General features: G+C 44.7%; 1 protein-coding gene across 3 annotated transcripts in view; it reads right to left on the bottom strand.

Annotated features, from left to right (window-relative positions):
• Positions 1-22,450, bottom strand: part of DYNC2H1 (dynein cytoplasmic 2 heavy chain 1) — a 669,732-nt gene that overhangs the window by 435,655 nt on the left and 211,627 nt on the right. For all 3 annotated transcript variants that reach the window (XM_073613106.1, XM_073613107.1, XM_073613108.1), the window contains exons 51-52: positions 9,806-9,919; positions 1,771-1,913 (exon numbers count right to left, since the gene is read on the bottom strand). In XM_073613106.1, the coding sequence (XP_073469207.1) occupies positions 1,771-1,913; positions 9,806-9,919 (257 nt within the window). The remainder of the gene's footprint in view (positions 1-1,770; positions 1,914-9,805; positions 9,920-22,450) is intronic.

Genomic DNA, 22,450 nt, shown 5'->3' with positions numbered 1-22,450 from the left:
CACATGATGGGCACAGTGGCTGTATTTGGTGGGCACAGTGACTGCACATGATGGGCACAGTGACTGCACATGATGGGCACAGTGACTGTATTTGGTGGGCACAGTGGCTGGACATGATGGGCACAGTGGCTGTATTTTGATGGGCACAGTGGCTGCATATGATGTGGCTGCATATCATGGGCACAGTGGCTGCATATGATGTGGCTGCATATCATGGGCACAGTGGCTGCATATGATGTGGCTGCATATGATGGGCACAGTGGCTGCATAGGATGGGCACAGTGGCTGTATTTTAAGGGCACGGTGGCTGTATATGATGGGCACAGTGGCTGCATATGATGGGCACAGTGGCTGCATTTGCTGGGCACAGTGGCTGCATTTGCTGGGCACAGTGGCTGCAATTAATGGGCAAAGTGGCTGAATTTGATAGGCACAGTGAGGCTGCAATTGATGTTTTTTTTTTTTTTTAAGTATTTTTCAGAATTTTTCAGTTTGTTTGTGCCCCCCAATAATTTTGAGCACCAGCCGCCACTGCTAAAGACCTTTTGTCTGCCAGTGTCCATTCACCTGGAGATGAAGTATAACCCAGCAGGTAATGACTATTATCCTGTGTCCCATGATATATGAAAAATAAATCAGTTACAGCAAAGTTTTTTTTCCTTGTGGGATAAAGGTTTTGCATGAATAAATACAAGCTGATCATTTTAATCATCCCTGCCAGTGTTAAGTGTTTTTTCTCATCCATTTAAACTGATACATTCTGCTGGAGAGCTTGTGGTTTTGAAAAACAACAGGCTTGCTGGCTGGATCACCACATGAAAATAGAATAAAGAGAGCCTAAAAAGGTTAAATAATGCAGCCATCACTTCCAATAATTGGTAAGCTGCAATATAATAAATGTTTGCTTTGGGTTTAATACTGCTTTAAACTGCGTCAATCTACATGGTCCTCTGCATCTCACAATGGATCCTCCCGCTAACTATGTCACTGCAGAAAAAAACAATGACATGGAGGTCACCCCAAGGAATAGGAAACCAAGGCCTTGAGGAAAAGATTGCATCATTAAAAAAAAAAAAAAAAAATATGCACCATTATAATAATACAGATTAATGATTAAGAACAAATGCTGAGATTCTTCTATCACCCTAGTCTTTTAAATAGTTGTTTTGATGAGAGCTAGTAAGCTTTATACATATGATCACAGGGCATAAATAAGTGATTGTCATTTCTCTACACTATCCTACAATGAGGATAAGAATAGGCATGTCGGTTTATAATACAGTTTTTTTTTAGTTAGCAAACCCAGTGTCCAAGGAACCAGTGGACCATTGGCTCTCTATAGATTCCCTTCTACTGAATGCAGAGTCCATCATATTAATCATATCCCTTCCTGTGCCACTTGCATGTTGTGCCTCCTTATATTTCACTTTTCTTGCACTTCTCAGGGCTGTGGCTTCTTGTTCATAATGAAGAGCTCCAGTTAAAAGTATTTTTGCTTTTGCTTTATTTTTGGATGCAGTCTGGAAGGGTTACAGCTTCTGTTGTTTTTTTTTAATGATGTTTCTGGTACAAGAGTCTAACAAAGAAGTTTTGTGGAGCTAAAGACTTCCAGTTTAGGAAGGAGTACATTGAGATTGTGCTTGCACAATTGACAGTTCTTTGATTTTTTTGGCCTGCTTGAGTGGAAAGGGTTCAACTAAGTCCTCAAGGACCCTCTCAGGTCAAACAGGAATATGGTGCAATGCCACACACACAGCATAGTTAGCTTACCTTCTTCATGCTTCTGTCAGACCAGCCTTCCATCCACTGCACAGAACATTTCTTGTACAGAGCTGGATTACTTTCACAGTTTATGGTGAAATTAATGTTTGTACAATCCATGATGAGGACAATATGCAGATTTTGTTGAACCTCTGAAACAAAGAACACCCAAAACATATTAGGGAAGGTCTATAACTTTCACGCAACACAGCATTGAACAATCTCTGTATTTGCTGAATAGTGATACTGCTACTGATGATGTATGGGGACCAACTAAGAATAAGTAAGGACTTTACGACAGCCAACCAAGTGACTGCTCCTCCCACCTGATCAGGTCAGGAAACCCACACTGGATTTCCACCAGACATATCTTGTGGTGTTGAGGCCAAATAATTAAATTTTAGTCTCATCTGACCACTTTAAAACACACCTTGAAGATTCTGGGGCCACATGGAAAAAAGTGTTCTGGTCAGATAAAATTATTATTTGGCCTCAACACCAAACAATATGTCTGGTCGTAATTCAATACAGCTCACCATCCAAATAACACCATTCCTACAGTAAAGCATGGAGGTGGTAATGTCCTGTTATGGGGGTGTTTCTCTGCAGCAGGGACTGAAACACTTGTCAGGATAAAAGGAAAAATGGATGGGGCAAAATTCTGTCGAATTCTTGAGGAAAATCTGCTGCCCTCTGCCAGAAAGTTGTCAATGGGAAGAAGGTTTACCTTCCAACAAGACAAAAAGCCAAAGAACACAGCAAAAATGACCACATAGTGGTTGAAGGAGAAGAAGGTGAATGTCCTTGCATGGCTTAGTCAGAGCCCAGACTTAACCACTTGCTTACTGGGCACTTAAACCCCCTTCCTGTCCAGGCCAATTTTCAGCTCTGTCACTCTTTGAATGACAAATGCGTGGTCATGCTACACAGGACCCATATGAAATTTTTATATTTTTTTTTCCACACAAATAGAGCTTTCTTTTGGTGGTATTTAATCATCACTGGGTTTTTATTTTTTGGTAAACAATTTTTCTCCTTCATTGATGTGCGCTGATGAGGCTGCACTGATAAGGTGGCACTGATAGGCAGCACTGATAGGTGGCCCTGGTGGGCACCGAAAGGTAGCACAGGTGAGCTTTGCTTAGCAGTGCTGATATGCACTGGTAGGTGGCACTGGTGAGCACTGCTTAGCAGCAGTGGGTCTGGAGTGTGTGGGACAGTAATCAGTTTTTTTTTCTCCTCGCGCTGTCAGCGTGAGGGAAAAAAAAAAAGCTGATTACCGACTCTGTTTACATCACGTGATTAGCTGTCATTTGCTGACAGCTGACCACGTGGTAAATCTGTGGAATGACTTAAAGACTGCAGTCCACAAGCATTTACCATCAAATGTAACTGAACTTGAGCAGTTCTGCAAAGAAGAGGGCAAATACTGAAAAGTCTAGAAGTTAGTAGAGACATATACCAACAGATTAAAGGCTGGAATAAAAGGAAAAGGTGGCTCAACAAAATACTGACATAAGGGGTGTGATCCTTTTTCCAACTCAGTGATTCTGTTTTTGTTTTTTCTTTTTCTGATATGTTGGTGTTATATCTTTTACTTGGCTGTTATAAGTTGCACTAATAAATACAGCTGGAGAAAACACAAACTGTGTCTGTTCTCAGGCTGCAAAGCAACAAAATGTGATTATTTATTTTGGGGGCCATTCTTTTCTATACCCACTGTAGATAGATAGATAGATAGATAGATAGTGTAAGGAGATTCCATAATACCATAATGACTGAATTATCTCACCCTGTCTGTCTATCCCTGTCTGATGCTTTCATCTTAGGAAACATCTGTCTGTGGTTTTTATCTCTGTACACTGTTGCTGGGTATGAGAAGGCCAACAGCAGCTAAAATTAGTTTTTTTTTTAGGAAGTTGTGGTTGGCCATCTCATGGTCAAAAGACGATGACAGAAAGTAAGGAATCAATGACCTATTAACTTGAACTAAAGGGGTCAACATTTTAATATTTAAGATCACAAGATGAAGACATTACCAAAATCACAAGATTAAGAAATTACCGAATAATATGCTAATGAACATTTATGTGTATCATTTTGATTGGCCCCCAAATTGGGGCAGAGTCTTGTAAAGACAGCATAAAACAGCGAATCCTGTAATAAAGAATTGTAATCATTTCAGCATACCTAGTGTGTGTATGTGTAATTGATTAACCGCCGGCGAGGACCTCCACTGAGCCATCTCCAAGAGCCTAGGCCACAAGGAGAAGACGAGCAACCCAACAGTTTTGGTACCAGGAAGTGGTGGGGTGTTTTGAACAGGTAAGTCATTTTTAACTCCTTTTTACCTATTTTTGGTAACTGGTGTTGATGCTTGCCTTGTTCAAATAACCTTGTATACCCACCTACTTACATAACTGTGCCTTCGCAACGGGCTAGGCTGGCCCCTTGGAGGGTTAAAGAAAGGGCTCACAGGTTTTTTGGTTTTTTATAGTCTGACTAGGTTGGTCTGACTGCTGTGTTGAGTAGATATATGTGTGTTTAAAACTCGGGAAGTATAGAATACGCCCGTAGTATAAGGAGTGGCTAAGTGGACGCCCAATTTTTGGGGAAAATATTGAAAAGTGCACTTATTATAACATGTTCATATAATGTAACTTTATCTTGCCACTGTATATATAAGATTTTGCTTGTTTTTTCTTTTAGGTACCACCGTAAGTATTTAGAGAATTAGAGAATTAGAGATAAGTGTATGATAATATATGTGTATGACAACTGAATGTAAAGTACTGTATTGATTTAGGGGATTTTTTTGTTAAGATATTGTATTACACATATATGTACTAAATGAACGACCTAAGACAGGAGCCTGACTGTAGTGAGATAGCGCCCGCCTGCCCACATTGCACCTTTGGTTTACTGTTCCTTAGTGTTGACAGGACGTGGATCCTGCTCACCACTAGACCAACCGGGTTTTCATACCGACTTGGTGCAAGGGGAGTATACCCTACCACAAGGAGGGGTTTCCTATACCGAGTACTGAGGGTTAACCTTCATAGCTATATCAGCCCCACAGCGATAACAGACGAGGGGACTTATTCCCAAGTCAGGGAACAGATTATAGCACAAACAGGTTGCTTTCATCTCTGTCCCTGTACTAGTCATACACTACCAAGGTTGTTAGATGGGGAATTCTGCAGCAACCCAGACCATGGCCAATCCATCTCCCTATGAGTATGTTAAAAACACACTACCGGGGCCACAGGTAGAACCGTTTTGGACACAGGTCAGAGAGAGGTGCCAACAGCTGGGGATACATGACCCAGGGCCAGTGGGACCCTGTTCTGAGGACGAGTGGAAGGAAGTGAGCAAGGTGTGTCAGGTGCACAAGCACTCTTACCCACCTGGGAAATGGGAAGATACATGAAAGATTGTTACAAAACATGGAACAAATGCTTAGCCAAGGGCTTAGCCAATTGAAGGCATCACACCATTAATCAATGATTACATAGCAAAAGGGATTCTGAAACACATTATAAGCCCCTGGAATACACCAATCTACCCTGTGAAAAAGGCAAATGGGGAGTGGAGGCTTGTACAGGACCTAAGGGCCGTGAACAAGCAGGTTATACCTCTGCCACCTTTGGTAGCAGATATTTCTTTCATTTTTTTGAAAATACCTGCTGATTCCCTTTGCTACACAGTAGTAGACCTGGCGAATGCATTTTTTAGCATCCCGATCGATGATGGGGTATTGCCCATGTTTTCATTCTCATGGGGGAGGGGAAAGCAGTTGACCTGGTCAAGATTACCTCAGGGGTATGTGGACAGTCCAGCAGCCTTCTCCATGGTCCTTAATGAGACAATTAAGTCATGGACTGCTGAGCGCGGGTCGGTACTAATACAGTATGTGAACGACTTGCTCCTGTGCAGTCGATCTGCTGAAGATTGTGCGGTCGATCCCACTCTCAAACACGCACCACCAAGTAATCCCACTGTCCGTCTTTTGCACTCTTTGCTCAGGTTACCGCGAGACCCTGATCAGAAGCACAATTGTGTTGAACAGGTTGCAGCAATAACCAGCCCTCGCCCAGATCTCACTGACATTCCCCTACCAGGAGTACAGGACGTCTTCATAGACGGCAGCTGTTCTCGCCCCTCCGATGCAACATTCCTGACAGGGTACGCCATTGTCCAACTCCCTGATGTGGTGTTGGAAGCAAAAGCCTTACCACCCTCCTCGGCACAGGTAGCAGAATTGGAGGCACTCACAAGAGCTTGCATACTTTTCTCTGATGAGGAGGTAAACATCTACACAGATAGTAGGTACGCTTTTGGCGTAACGCACGACTATGGCGTAATCTGGGCGAATAGAGGATTTAAAACCGCTGACAACAAGCCAATCGCTAACTCTACGCAAATTAAAGCACTCCTGCAAGCGATTCTTTTCCCAAAGAGGATAGCGGTCATCAAAGTAAAGGCACATTCATCAGATAACAGCAGAATTTCCAAAGGAAAACGCGCTGGCAGACAGAGAAGCGAAAAAAGCCGCTGCCCTATACATTGGTCAGCCAACCCCCACAACAATGTTCTTCAAAGAACATTTTACATCACCCAACTTCAAAACCATTGTGGCACAAATACAGGGATTAGCTACAGAAGAGGATGTTTCTTTTTGGGTCAAGGATGGCTTGACCAAGGACCAAGAAGGTCTTTGGTCAAAAGAGGGGAAGATATTGGGCATACCAGAATCAAGCAGTGTTCTCATACTTTCCTATCTCCATGGTCCAGGACATATAGGTACCACCGCCCTAACAAACATATACACAAAGTCTTTCTGCACAAACAACTTAAGTAAACAGGCAAAACTCCTCACCAGCAGTTGTCTGACCTGTGCACAAAACAATGTCCAAGGGAAAAATCATGGATTACATGGCCACCTGCCCCCACCCCTGGGTCCCCTAACAGATTTGCAAATAGACTTCACACACATGCCCAAACAAAAAGGCAATTTGAAATACCTTTGCGTGATCGTATGCAAATGGTCAGGTTGGGTTGAGGGTATTCCATGTACAGGTGAGACTGCCAAAATTGCTGCCAAATGCATACTGAACCATTGGGTTTGTAGGTTCGGAATACCAACGGCCATATGGTCAGACAGAGGGCCTGCCTTCAGCTCCTCTGTTACACAGACTTTAGCTAAGCTACTAGGCTTACAGTGGAAACTGCACATCCCTTACCACCCACAAAGTGCAGGGGTAGTGGAAAGAATGAACAGGAACATTAAAGACAAGTTAAAAAAGGCCACGGGGGGCACCATGAAAGGATGGTTGGATTACCTTCCTTCTGTCCTATTTCAGATCAGAACAACACCACATGCTAGAACAAAACTCTCGCCCTTTGAGATTTTGATGGGAGTTCCTGCAAACATAGAGCTGCCCCTCTTAGATCAAAACACTGACATTAACATCTATTCTCAACAGGAAATGTACGTGAAAAATCTGGTAAGTATGCTACAGGATATGAACGAACAAGTCTCTGTCACCTTTTCTCCTCTTTCAACAGAACCTACTCATCCCTTCATCCCAGGAGACAAAGTACTGGTGAAACAACTGGCACACAAAAAGAAGGTTGGACCCATTTTCTCTGGACCTTGGAAAATAGAGAAGGTTTCCAGAACTGCTGTACTGACCGATCTAGGAAACACCTGGATCCACGCCAGCCGGTTAAAGAAGTGTCCACAGCAACCCCAGACCCCTGACCCTCCTCCAGCACCCCAAGACTCCTCTGACCAGGAACAGCGACCAGATTTGAAGGACATTCAAGAAGGCATAACACAAATCTCTCTGGACCGACGAGACGAATCCCCCACCAACAGGAAGAAACAAGAAACAGAACTTTGTACACAGTACCTGACAAAATGATTTCTACCTTTGTGTCAGGAAAAACATTATGCTTCTGGACATGTCTGATTCTGATAGTATTTATACCTACTTGGTAGAATGACCATTTCGATGATATCGAATGGTCAAAGGGAGGATTGTAAGGAGATTCCATAATACCATAATGACTGAATTATCTCACCCTGTCTGTCTATCCCTGTCTGATGCTTTCATCTTAGGAAACATCTGTCTGTGGTTTTTATCTCTGTACACTGTTGCTGGGTATGAGAAGGCCAACAGCAGCTAAAATTAGTTTTTTTTTTAGGAAGTTGTGGTTGGCCATCTCATGGTCAAAAGACGATGACAGAAAGTAAGGAATCAATGACCTATTAACTTGAACTAAAGGGGTCAACATTTTAATATTTAAGATCACAAGATGAAGACATTACCAAAATCACAAGATTAAGAAATTACCGAATAATATGCTAATGAACATTTATGTGTATCATTTTGATTGGCCCCCAAATTGGGGCAGAGTCTTGTAAAGACAGCATAAAACAGCGAATCCTGTAATAAAGAATTGTAATCATTTCAGCATACCTAGTGTGTGTATGTGTAATTGATTAACCGCCGGCGAGGACCTCCACTGAGCCATCTCCAAGAGCCTAGGCCACAAAGAGAAGACGAAGCACCTAACAGATAGATAGATAGATAGATAGATAGATAGATAGATAGATAGATAGATAGATAGATAGATAGATAGATAGATAGATAGATAGATACTGGTTACGTATGTCACACTATTCTACCCTGAGACACAGATGGAAGGGTTAGAGGTGGTAGTTGTGTTTCACTCTTGTATTTTTCTTATCTTCACCAGTATGCCAAGATTTGCTTTATAGAGGTCTTTTTTATAGTTTCTCCCATTTACCTTATTTCCATTCCACTTATTTGATTTTCCTTCAATAATACCAATTATCTTCCACCTGGTTGGGTTTCCTACATGTGTATACACTTTCTAACTGCACTGGTTAGATGCTGCAGGCAGGTCTTTTGTTTGTCGCTTGCTGGATTGCACAATTTGGTCTTTTTTGGCTCTGAGATATGAGATTAGGGCTTCTTAGCCCATCACACAAACTCTATAAGCTAGAATGCAGCCATACATGGAATAAGACATTGCTGATGTAAACACAAGTGCAGCGTATTGGCACATGCAAAGATAGAATTAGGATACCATTGCTGAACTCTCCTTCTGAGAATGCTTGCTATTTGGCTGTCATGCTAATGCTTTGGTTTCAACGCTGTCTGAATTTTTTATCCAGAACAAGTATAGAGATAAGCAATTCTGGCATTTTCTGCCATTCATTTAAAGCATACATGTCCTGGGTCTCAGATTAAAAAGTACATAAATCAGCCCCCATACTTCCCTCATGACAGAATCCCTGTCACAGATATTCAAACAGCAGACATTTACTAAAGAAGTTTTATGTCTGTAAGCAGACAACCCAAAGCTGATAAGTCAGATTTTAAAGGTTGCTGTCATGACAAATCATCAACAACTTAAGTCTCCTGGGGCATTTTACTGCAAGTTCTCTCATCTCTACCCACCTGCCAAGGTCAAGAGTCTAGTTCTTGTCAAAGTCACCATTTACATGACAAAGAAGGTGTAGAAGTAGACTCACTTTGGTTTTAGAATACATACAGCAGGGGTGAAGCCAGGAAATCTAAACAGAATATCTCACTGCTAAAATCCTCAAGATTATTAAGCAAGTGAATAATTCAACCCACTTGCGTGCAAACTGAAATATACATTGCTGCAGAATGTTATTGTGTACAAACACATTTCAAGGTGTAACCTGCTGTTGGTCTGCTACTTAATGAGAAAAGGGACATCTGCCCCATCTGTCTACTCTGACATAGTTTATCTTGGAAACAAAATTAAACTGGAGACGACTGTCAGGCACATGCGACTGCGTCTGAGATGTAACATGAATGGCAGTATCAAACCTGGCAGACACTGACCACATTCCTTTAGAATCAGTGCACTGTTTCACAAAGTGATCATGTGTTAGCATTCATGTTTGTTAGGGCTTTGTGCCAGGAAACACTTGGCAAGCCTGAGCAACCTAAGAATGCTGTGTTTCACTAGTCAAACTTACTGTAGGTAAAATAGGAAAACACTGGTCCAGTAAAGCCATCTTCTGATGCCTGGTCTTTCAGTGGAGACAATAGCGGCTCCAGTTCCTCTGTAGTATATAAACCAGGAACCTCACCTATGCAACAGAAAATATATATTGGAACAAGGTATACCAAACAGAATGAAAGTGAATACCATTTATACAAATCACACAAATATCAAAGACTGAGCACCACAAATGTATGTTATATTGTGTGGTTTTTGTGACTACAACTATAAACAAACATTGGGGTTGGTTTACTAAAACCAGAGAGTGGAAAAATCTAAATCTGCTGCAGCTGTGCATAGAAACCAATGAGCTTTCAGTTTTTTTTTTTTTTTTGGAAAAGCTCAATTGACCAAGCTGAAGTTAGAAGATGATTGACTACCATGCACACCAGATTGTTTGCACTCCCCAGTTTTAGTAAATCTACCCCACTGTGTGCACTAAAATCATGACCAACAAAACCTAAAACAATTACACTCTGGTGCTGAACTAAGTCTAAACCTTGACATTTAAACTGTGTCAACCCTCCTATTTGTTATAGACGATCACACATGACTAACACAGTGATGTCATCGGTGATTTTTGAAAACTGAAGAAAACATGGAGGTGCTGTCCATACTTTTGTTTCTGACACTTCAGGCCTCCTGTCATATGCCCATACCATGCAAGCGCATTTCATGCATCATTTTCCCAATACTACTTGGCTGATAAAAAAAAGCAAGATTTTGACTGGCTATCTAAGAAAGGCAGTGTCATTCTTCTATCGTGTCAGTTTCCATGAAATTGTCCTAATAAAAGATATGGCTAAAAGTTTGTGGACATTTAAACATGAGCTTGTTGGACAACCTATTCCAAATCCATAGGTATAAATATAGAGAGCACCCCCCTGCCCCTTTTCAGCTATAACAGCCTTCGCTATTCTGAGAGGGATTTCCACAAGATTTTGTAGTGTGCCTGTTAGAATTTTTAACAATGGCTTTGTGCCAAGGGGAACAAGCCATGCTGGAACACAAAAGAGCCTTTACCAAACAGTTGCCGCAACGTTGAAAGCGCACAATTGTCCAAAATGCCTTTGTATGCTGTAGCACTATTTTTAAATATTTTAGTTTACCAATTATTAGATATGATAGCTGCACTGGTTTTCTTTTTATCAAGCTTTTACTCCTTTATTTTCTTCTGGTGATCAATGGGTAACACACCTACGGATCACCAGGTAATACACTACTGCATGTTACAGGACAGACTGTATATGCCCTTTTTTATTTTGGCTATAGCGCCCTTCACTGAAAACAACTTAACTCCATAAATTAGAGGGGGTATCCATATACTTTTGGCCATATATTAGGTGTGATGGCTAGGTGTCCAAAAATGCTATGTATATTTACACATTACGGCAGACAGTATCAATCAAAGCATCCTATTAAAGAATATGTAATCCCAACTTGATATGTGCTGTACTTGTATAAGAAGGTATCCTGTTCTCTTTGTCTTCCTTTGTGTGAAATCCCTGGTGATCCTGCTAGCCCCCCTCTGCTTTCCTATTAAAAACTGACCACACTAAGCAGAGAGAGCGTCCAGCACGCTATAACATGTCTGGTGCATGTGCCCACTCCTCCAACCCTTTTGGAAAGAGGTCCACAGCATAATATCTCAGGTGACCACATATACTCTGGATTACTCTCCAGCAGAATTCCTATTACATCACACATCTCTTTCTCACAAAACCTACTTTAAGTTATTTGTGATGCACATGGTGAACGCTGCTAAGCTTTGCATCCCGGTACATTGGGGATAAGACCCATGCACCATCCGTCCATCCGTGTCAGAATAGTTCACTCGCATACATAAAATCAAGAAAATGGAAGATGCCGGGGGGGGGGGCATGTGGGGTACTAGCAAGGCACATAACTTTTCCACCTTTTGATCCTAGCTGCTTATCCGGCTGCATGCTCTGTTCCGGTAGGAATAAAGGTGGACTTCCTCTCTATCCTGTCCTCCCTCACACCCTCCCATCCCCCCTTTTTTTCTCCCCCCTTTTTTTCTTTCACTAGACCTCAACTTCTAGGACCCTTAGCTGATGGGTGGCAAGCTAGGACTTTGATTATAGCTCTTACACAATGAATATACCTTCCAGGACCTACCTCCCTCCCGTGTCCTTTCATGCTCTTTCCTATTCATCCAGGAGTGTGGCGGCAGACGTTGTCCCCTCACTTCACCCCCCCCCCTTTCTATCCCACCCCTTCCAGTAGATCATTGCATCAGCTACCTTTGACCATACTTCTTGAAGGGGAAGAGAGACCTCGATTCATTGTTTGGTTTACATTCTCTTATTATCTAATTAGTAAATGTTTTTCTGCTCTTTGCACTTGGACATTTGATTGTACAGTATATCTTTAACTTTGTATTTTGGAACTTGATATTTTGGATCTGTGTTGTTAGGTGAACATATGCTTACTCTCTGTAGAACAACTATTTTCAAAAAATTGCTTTTGGAACAAAAAAAAAAAGCATAAGAGCACAGCTTGGCCAGTTCTCTAGCTGTTCTGAGAACTCAGCCTGCTGTCCTCCAATGATCAGACTTGTCCTGACACCCCCCCACTTCACACAGACCTTCACTGGGAAGATCAGTGTGCTGCTGTTTCTCCTCCCCTAGCTCTCTGAGCTCCATATGCAGCTGAGAAGAGAGGGTATGTAGAAAAAATAGGATTTTTAAAAACAGCTTACCTGTAAAATCCTTTTCTTTCGAAGGACATCACGGGACACAGAGCCACAGTAATTACTGATGGGTTATATAGGGTATCACTGGTGATTGGACACTGGCACACCCTATCAGGAAGTTCAACCCCCTATATAATCGCTCCCCTTGCAGGGATACCTCAGTTTTGTAGCCAAGCAATATAGTGTATTAGAAGAGGGGTGGGACCTCAGTGTCCCGTGATGTCCTTCGAAAGAAAAGGATTTTACAGGTAAGCTGTTTTAAAAAATCCTATTTTCTTTTTCGAACATCACGGGACACAGAGCCACAGTAATTACTGATGGGATGTCCCAGAGCAATGCTACCTGAGGGGGGGGAACCACGACCAAGTAGGGTGCAATCAGACCCGAGGACCCTGTACCGCTGCCTGCAGCACACTACGCCCAAAGGCGATATCCTCATGCCTTCTCACATCCACCTGATAGAATCTGGTGAATGTATGAACTGAAGACCAGGTTGCGGCCTTGCAGATTTGAGCCATAGAGGCCCGGTGATGCACTGCCCAAGAAGCACCAATAGCCCTTGTGGAATGTGCCCTGATCTGAAACGGAAGAATCTTCTGTTTCAAACCGTAAGCTTGAATGATCAATTGTCGAATCCATTTAGAAATGGTAGCTTTTGACGCTGCCTGTCCTCTATTGGGACCCTCTGGCAGCACAAACAAAACATCCGTCTTGCGGATCAGAGCAGTTGTCCCGAGATAGGGCTTAACTGCTTTTACTACATCCAACGAATGTAGAGATCTCTCTTCCGGAGAACAGGGATCTGGAAAAAAGGAAGGCAGAACAATGTCTTGGTTTAAATGAAAATCAGAAACCACCTTCGGTAAAAAACTAGGATGAGGGCGCAGTACCACTCTATCCTTGTGTATAATCAAATAAGGCTCCTTACAGGAAAGGGCTGCTAATTCTGAAACTCTTCTAGCAGAAGAGATGGCCACCAGAAAAATTAACTTCCTTGTCAACAAGACCAAAGGAATCTGACTTATTGGTTAAAAAGGCTGTTTCTGTAACACAGCCAGGACCAAGTTCAAGTCCCAGGGGTTTAGGAGCACTTTAACCGGAGGATTAAGAAGCATTACCCCCTGCATAAAGCTTCGGACCAAAGAATGCGAAGCAAGTGGCCGGTGAAATAATACTGATAAAGTAGAGACCTGGCCCTTGATGGTACTCAAGGCCAGCTTCATCTCTAATCCTAATTGTAGAAAGTCAAGGATTCTACCTATGACATATTTCCTGGGATGCCAACCTCTGGATTCACACCAGGATACATAAGCTTTCCAGACTCTATGATAAATCATCCTGGAAGCTGGCTTCCTTGCAGTAATCAAGGTAGATATGACAGGACCTGAGAGCCCACGACTCTTCAGAACGTGGGTCTCAATAGCCAAACCGTCAAATTTAGCATTTGTAAGGCAGGATGGAACACTGGACCTTGAGATAATAGGTAGGGTAGGGTCCACGGGGAACCCACTGTCATCTTTACTATTTCTGCATACCAAGTCCTTCTGAGCCAAGCGGGGGCCACCAGAAGTAACGACTTCCTTTCCTGCCTGATCCTGCGAAGGAGTCGTGGTAGTAGCAGAATAGGCGAGAATGCGTAAATCAGTGAGCACTGATGCCACGGAATCACCAACGCATCCGTCCCGCATGCAAGAGGATCTTTTGTCCTTGCCACAAATCTGTCTATCTTTTTGTTGAATCGGGATGCAAAGAGATCTACATCTGGAAACCCCCCTCTTTGGCATATGGCCCAAAAGACATCGGGATGCAGAGACCAATCCCCTGGAAGTAACTGCTGGCGACTTAGATAGTCCGCCTGCCAGTTCTCTATTCCCGGGATGAAAACTGCCGATATGCATGGCACATGCATCTCTGCCCAGACTAAGATCTGGTTCACCTCTTTTTGAGCAGCTCGGCTCCGGGTGCCTCCCTGATGATTGACATAAGCCACTGCTGTGGCATTGTCGGACTGGATCCTGACCGGACAACCCTGTAGCCTGATAGTCCAGGCTGTTAGGGCTAGATATATCGCCCGGATCTCTAGAATGTTGATGGGTAAGGTCCTCTCGGTCTTGGACCATATCCCCTGAACCGCAGACTGTTCCAGAACTGCTCCCCAACCTGACAGACAGGCATCTGTTGTTACCACCATCCAGGTAACCGGTAGAAAGGATTTCCCATTCTGCAGGTTTTCGGGTATGAGCCACCAATTGAGGCTCTGACGCACCGCATGCAACAGGTGCATCGGAAAGTCTAATGCATGAACCTTCTTGTTCCAGGTCGACAGAATACTGTGTTGCAGCATTCTTGAATGAAACTGAGCATAGGGAACTGCTTCGAATGAAGCCACCATCTTCCCTAGTAGCCTCATACAAAGGCGGACAGAGGGACCCTTCTTGGTCCTGACTGCCAGAATCAGCTCTCTTAAAGCAGCGATCTTTGCCTGGGTGGAAATATTTTCTCCTGGCTTGTATCTATAATCAGACCTAAATACTCCAGTCTTCTTACTGGTTTTAGGAAAGACTTTTCTAGGTTGAGGATCCAACCCAGATGTTCTAGATACCTGACTGTGGTCCTCAAGTTTCCATTCAAAGAGGCTACCGACCGGTCTATCAAGAGCAGGTCGTCTAGGTATGCTATGACAGCTATACCCTGAGCCCTTAATCTGGCCAGAGGAGGAGCCAAGATCTTTGTGAACACTCGGTGCAGTGGCTATCCCGAAAGGCAGAGCCACAAACTGGAAATGGCGCCCTCCTACCTCGAAGCGCAGAAACTTCTGATGAGCAGGAAAAATGGGCACATGCAGATATGCATCTCTGATGTCTATCGATGCCAGAAATTCTCCTCCCTGCAGGGTGGGAACTACTGTCCGAATTGATTCCATGCGGAAGGATTGAATCCTTAGGAATCGGTTCAGATCCCTTAAATCCAGAATGGGTCTGACATCCCCATTTGGCTTTTGGACCGTAAAAAGGTTGGAATAGAAGCCCAATCCCTGGTCCTTTGCGGGAACTATCATAATGACCTCCTGCGACAAAAGTCGCTCTAAAGCTAGAAGGAGCGACTGCTTCTTCTCTGGGTCTCTGGGGACACTTGATCTGAGGAACCGAGGAGAGGAAATTCCTGAAACTCCAGCTTGTACCCTAAGGTTACCGTGGAGATTACCCATCTGTCCTGGAAATCTTCCTGCCAGAGCCCTGAGAACTGTTGCAGTCTTCCCCCCACTCGAGTGTGCGGGGGCGCCCCCTCATGCAGAGGTCTTAGTGTTTTGCCTATTAGGCTTCTTCCCCCAGGACTACTTTTGTCCCTGGGGTTGACTCTTGTCTCTGGACCCAGATGGAGGCGGCCGTCGAGACTGCCTGGAGGCTGAAGCCCCCGGCGCTGGGGAAAGAGTCCGTTTGAAAGAGAGACGCTTACTCTTCTTTTTGACAGGTAAGAGAGTGCTTTTCCCACAAGAGATTCTCTTGATATAGTTATCCAAGTCTTCTCCAAACAACCTTGCACCACGAAATAGAAGCCCAGCCAGCAGCTTCTTACATGGTGCTTCGGCTGACCAATTTTTCAACCATAGGATTCTACGTATATGCACCAACCCCAGTGAAAGACGGGAGGTTTGCACGATAGAATCTCTAATGGCGTCAACCACAAAGCATAAGGCCGCTGGAAGGTTAGCAAACCCCTGGGCCTGTTGTTCAGGTAGTACTTTGATGACCTGCTTAACATGGTCTCTTAAGTATTGACAGACTCCAATCGCTGCTACCGCAGGTTGAGCCACTGAACCTGCTAAGGAAAAAACATCCTTCAATAGGGATTCCATCTTTTTATCTACAGGATCCCTGAGCATTTGAGCATTGTCTACAGGACAAGTCAGACTATTATTTACGGAGGAAATGGCGGCATCAATGGCCGGTATTCCCCACATTTTAATAAACTTTTCTTCCATCGGATAAAGTGTTGAAAACTTTCTCGGTGGAAAAAAACGTTTGTCTGGGTGATCCCACTCAGAATAAATGAGCTTTTCAAGTAAATTATGAACAGGAAAAGCCTGTGCTGCTTGGAAAGGTTTCAGTGACCCCAAAGCAGAAGAGAATTCTTTAGCAGTTTCAGGTATGGGCAACTTAAATGTGGAGCGGACCAATCCAGTAAGGATCTGCACTAAGATTTTCTCCTCTTGGGAAGTCGCAGAGGGCCCCACTCCACATGATTCCTCCGAAGAGGAATCATCCGTCCCATCCCGATCCTCTGAAAGGGATTCATCTCCTTTATCCCAGAACTCCTCTTCCTGAGGGTCTTGGGGAACAGAGGAAGGCCTAGTGCGTTTTCTTCTACTGAGTGAAGACGTAATCACAGCCATTAATCTTTCCTCTAGACCAGTGGTTCTCAACTCCAGTCCTCGGGACCCACCAACAGGCCAGATTTTAAGTATTACCTTGGGGAGATGCAGACTAGAATACTGCAATCACTGAGCAGCAAAGGAGATCACCTGTGATATATTTCAGTTATCTTGCAAACCTGGCCTGTTGGTGGGTCCTGAGGGCTGGAGTTGAGAACCACTGCTCTAGACCATTAATGGTTGAGGAAAAAACCTCTTGTGTAATGTATACAGGGGCTGAAGTGGCTAGCCGTCCCTGGCCCATCAGGGGGGGAGGATGCTGCTGACAGGGGGCCCTCAGAACCTGAACGAGATCCCCTAGTGTCTCTGTTGGGGTGCTTGAACCTCTTTTACCCATAGTGCAAAGCAACAAGGTGTGAGGTATATAAATGAACACTGACTGCTGAGCGATGTAGTCTGGCTAAAAGCCTTGCTACCCAATGCTCAGTCTGGTGTTACTTCAGTAAATGCTGCCTAGGAGAATGCCTGTGTCCCACCTTACATGCGACCGTCACCTCTGTGTCTCTCCAAAGGCTGTGTGCACCTGTACAGAGTGCCTTAATAGCCTGCAGCTGGCCTGAGTGGGAGTCTAAGCACCTGTGCTGACGTCCCGCCCCCCCCCCCCCCCCCTCGAATTTTGAAAAAAAACAAGCGCTTCCCGCGCTTGCCGACTCTCCTGAAATACTATGGAGGAAGGCTGGGGAAGGGGGAGGAGGGAGAGAAGCTGGTAGTGAAGACCTGCCTAAACGGCAATGGTCGGAAATGGCGGCCGAGGCAGCGGTGCCCGAGCGGTATAACCACCTTCTAGACCCCTGTGGCCTCTCTCTAGCCTGGGGGGGAACATTCAAACATGAGAAATCCCCCCTTCCATCCTACCTTTGCAGCCAGCCTGAGACGCTGTGAAAAACATGTGCAGCATAAACACTGAAGCAGACAATCCAGCATGTGAAGGTTTGTGCACTTGGCAGCCCCCGGTGGTCACAATAGGCATAGCATGCATTTACCTTAAAGGAGAAACCTACTAGAATTAGAAAATTCTGTGGAATCTCCTCTTACCTTATCCAGCCGCAGGGTTCAGTTTACACAGACCCAATCTTCACCTCTCACGGTGGGCTCCGTTTGAAAAAACCGTCAGAGACTGGGGCCCCCTACGAATAGGGGGATCCTGCAGTTCTGGGCCCGTAAAGCACCCGGCTAGAAATTAGGCTAGAAAACCATTTTCTAATATGCGGGGTCCAGCTCTCTAAAAAGAGAAGCATTACAGGTAACACCTCGTTTCTTCGGACACAAGGCCCGGGTACCATCCAATTCGGCCTAGAAAGGACACTTTGAATGGATCCGGTCTGCCTGGCTTGCCCCAGTATAGGATATAGGATATTCCCTTTGGAGCTCAGCACAGGACATCTTTACACGTCCATCACCTAAGACACTGGCGTAAAAACTGAGGTATCCCTGCAAGGGGAGGGATTATATAGGGGGTTGAACTTCCTGATAGAGTGTGCCAGTGTCCAATCACCAGTGATACCCTATATAACCCATCAGTAATTACTGTGGCTCTGTGTCCTGTGATGTTTGAGAAATAAAACAAAACATTTAAAATATTTTTTCTATCATTTCACAAATGTTTTGCCTTTCATTTCTATTTTAAACTGAATGTGCTGTTTTACAAGGTGAGGGTTTACATATACTTTGATATCTAAGTCACACCACTCCTTCTGGCAGATACCAGAAGTGCCTGCTTTGGCCTATCCCACACTACTCTCGCTTAAATCAGCTTTAATAGTCTAGTTGTAAATATTCACCCCATCACCTTTCATATTGCATGCAAGTGAATGGCTTGGGTAGGTAATTAAAACAAAGTGAGCCTGCCACAAGCCTAATTCAGCAGCTGTTAACTTCACAAGAACATGATGCTTAGTAAAATGAAACTCGCACAGCTGTTGCTCTGCTTCCACTTCCATTCATTTTTTAAAAAGTCTGTCATAAAACTAAATATCTGTCTTCTAACCACCATTGTCTTACAACCTGCAAGCTGGTTCCATGGCAATCACCTCGCTGTCAGTGATGACGAACAGAAGTTTTAATGCCCTGGAATTAGCATGCAGTTCACCACCAAACAGGTGTTCAACTTGCTGACAGATTTCCCATAAAATTCAAATTCAGGCGGATATGAAATGCACAAATTAATGCAACTTTGTATTCATTTATACAACATTAAAGCGGGGTTCCCACTTAAAAAAAATAAATAAATAAAAGTCAGCAGCTACAAATACTGCAGCTGCTGACTTTTTATAATCGGACACTTACCTGTCCCAGGGTCCATGCGGGGGATCGAAGTCTGCTCGTCCTCCCCTCCGCTCGGTGACGCCGGCATTTTAACTGTGGGCGCCCAGCTGTGGCCCCATAATCATCTGGGACCGGTCACGTGTCCCAGATGATTAAGAAGAGGGAGGGGGGAGAGGCGATCTCCCTTCCTGCGCCGAGGGAAGTGACGTCAGGAGCCCAGGGGCTGAAGGAGGCAGACTACGAGGGACCCCCTAGGAACAGGCATTAAGAGGTGAATAAAAAAAAAAAATTTTTCTTCAAATTTTTTTTTTTTTTAGGCACATTAATATTTTTTTTTTTGGGAGGTGGAACTCCACTTTAAATTTGTTTTCCAAATGAAAGCAGTGAATGAATCCACCCCTTGCAATATAAGTACAGCAAAGTTGAGGCTGGGAGAGGGAGAAGCAGCACAAGAAGCCAATCAGGTTTGCTGCAGTGCTCAAGTGCTAACAAGGAACATGCTGATAGTTGAGACAGCAGAGAGAAAGAGAAATTACCTCATCAATCTGCCCCTTCTCCTTTCACTGTCTAACCAGTGGCGGCCCCTGCATTGTTGTCACACGGGCGCCGCCCCCTCATCCATGCGCCCGACCCTTTTCAGGACGCCAGACGCATGGATTCCTATGGCGGGGGTGGGAGAGGGTGGTACTATTTGAAGCACCTGATTAGAGCCAGAGGCTCTAATAGGCTTTAAAATAGGGGTGGGCTCGGGGCGCAGAGAGTGTGCCCTGATCCCACCCAATCGCGTGACGATAGCAAATTAAAATTCACTATTTTCACAATAACCTTCCTCCCCGCCAATCAGGAGGCAGGGCGTCAGACCTGTTTCCTGATTGGCCAAAGCGCCAGGCCACCCTGTTGGATGCCTGGCGCTTAGGAAGAGGAGCAGAGGAGACACGCGCTGGAGCGGAGGTCGCCGCCCCTCTGGTGCACTTAGAAAGGACCTGCTGCCTGGCGGTAAGTGCCAGAGGGTCTGTCAGAGCTATGTGGGGGTGCTGCCAGAGCCGCGAGCCCCACGAGTGGGGTGGTCGCATGCGGGGGGGGGTCAGGGGTGCTGCCAGAGCCGTGCGAGTGGGGGGGTCAGTGGGCACAGTGGCTGCATATGATGGGCACAGTGGCTGCATATGATGGGCACAGTGACTGTATTTGGTGGCCACAGTGGCTGCACATGATGGGCACAGTGGCTGTATTTGGTGGGCACAGTGGCTGCATATGATGAGCACAGTGGCTGTATTTGGTGGGCACAGTGGCTGAATATGATGGGCACAGTGGCTGTATTTGGTGGGCACAGTGGCTGCATATGCTGGGCACAGTGGCTGCATATGATGGGCACAGTGGCCGTATTTGGTTGGCACAGTGGCCGTATTTGGTTGGCACATTGGCTGCATATGACGTGCACAGTGACTGTATTTGGTGAGCACAGTGGCTGCACATGATGGGCACAGTGGCTGCACATGATGGGCACAGTGGCTGTATTTGGTTGGCAAGGTGGCTGTATTTGATGGGCACAGTGACTACATATGATGGGCACAGTGGCTGCATTTGATGGGCACAGTGCCTGCATTTGATGGGCACAGTGGCTGCATTTGATGGGCACAGTGGCTGCATCTGATGGGCACAGTGGCTGCATCTGATGGGCACAGTGAGGCTGCAATTGATGTTTTTATTTAAAGTATTTTTCAGAATTTTTCAGTTTGTTTGTGCCCCCCAATAATTTTGAGCAACAGCCGTCTAACTACAGGCTGGCAGAGGGACAAAACCTGTAAGTGTTACTGAACTGCAGTAGAGAAAAATCTAGTCTTCTGCCCTGCCAGACAGGGCTGTGCTGAAATGTGGAACTCAGGACTGGATGGACATAAATACAAACCCTTTGGCAGGTAAAACAGCTCTCTTATATGTATTGTATCTATTTATTTAGCCATTTGCTGGAGTTCAGCTTTAAAGAAAAGCTATGATGACATGTCTGGAAGAGACCAGGTACCTAATGATGACACTGCTGCTCCCTGTTGCTATGCTGTCCCCTCTAGAAGAGGTCAGGCCTCTGTAACGGTGACACTGCTGCTGGCAGCTATTATGGTGACACGCCTAGAAAAAGTCAGGTCTCTGTAGTTATGACACTGCTGCTGCCTGTTGCTTTGGTGACTCCTCCAGAAGAGGTCAGGCCTCTGTAGTGATTACATAGTTACATAGTAGGTGAGGTTGAAAAAAGACACAAGTCCATCAAGTCCAACCCATGTGTGTGATTATATGTCAGTATTACATTGTATATCAATGTATGTTGTGGTCGTTCAGGTGCTTATCTAATAGTTTCTTGAAATTATCGATGCTCCCCACTGAGACCACCGCCTGTGGAAGGGAATTCCACATCCTTGCCACTCTTACAGTAAAGAACCCTCTACGTAGTTTAAGGTTAAACCTCTTTTCTTCTAATTTTAATGAGTGGCCACGTGTCTTGTTAAACTCCCTTCTGCAAAAAAGTTTTATCCCTATTGTGGGGTCACCAGTATGGTATTTATAAATTGAAATCATATCCCCTCTCAAGCGTCTCTTCTCCAGAGAGAATAAGTTCAGTGCTCGCAACCTTTCCTCATAACCAATATTCTCCAGAACCTTTATTAGCTTTGTTGCCCTTCTTTGTACTCGCTCCATTTCCAGTAATCCTTCCTTCCTGATGACACTGCTGCTGCCTGTTGTTGTGGTGCCCCCTCTAGAAGAGGCCAGGCCTCTGTACATAATGTGACACTGCAACTCCCTGTTGCTTTAAAGACATGTCTAGAAGAGGTCAGACCTCTGTAGTCATGACATTGCTGCTGCCTGTTGCTATAGTGACCTTTCTAGAAGAATCCAGGCCTCAGTAGTGATGACACTGCTACTTCATGTTGCTATGGAGATCCCTTTAGAAAAGGTAAAGCCTCAGTACATAGTAGCACTGACACTTCCTGTTGTCATAGTGACATGTCTAGAAGAGGTCAGGCCTCTGTAATGACCCCACGGATGCTACTTGCTGCTATAGCGACACCACCAGAAGGAGCCAGGCCTCTGAAGTGATGACACTGCTACGCCCTGTTATGGTGACATGTATAGAAGAGGTCAGACTGCAGTAATGATTACATAGATGCTGCCTATTGCTAAGGCGGCCCCTCTAGAAGAGGCCAGACCTTTGTTGC

Source organism: Aquarana catesbeiana, linkage group LG02 (genome assembly GCF_042186555.1).
Source record: "Aquarana catesbeiana isolate 2022-GZ linkage group LG02, ASM4218655v1, whole genome shotgun sequence".
Taxonomy (NCBI): Eukaryota; Metazoa; Chordata; class Amphibia; order Anura; family Ranidae; genus Aquarana; species Aquarana catesbeiana.
The sequence above is the reverse complement of the archived record's forward strand: the minus strand, read 5'-3'. Positions and strand labels throughout refer to the sequence as shown.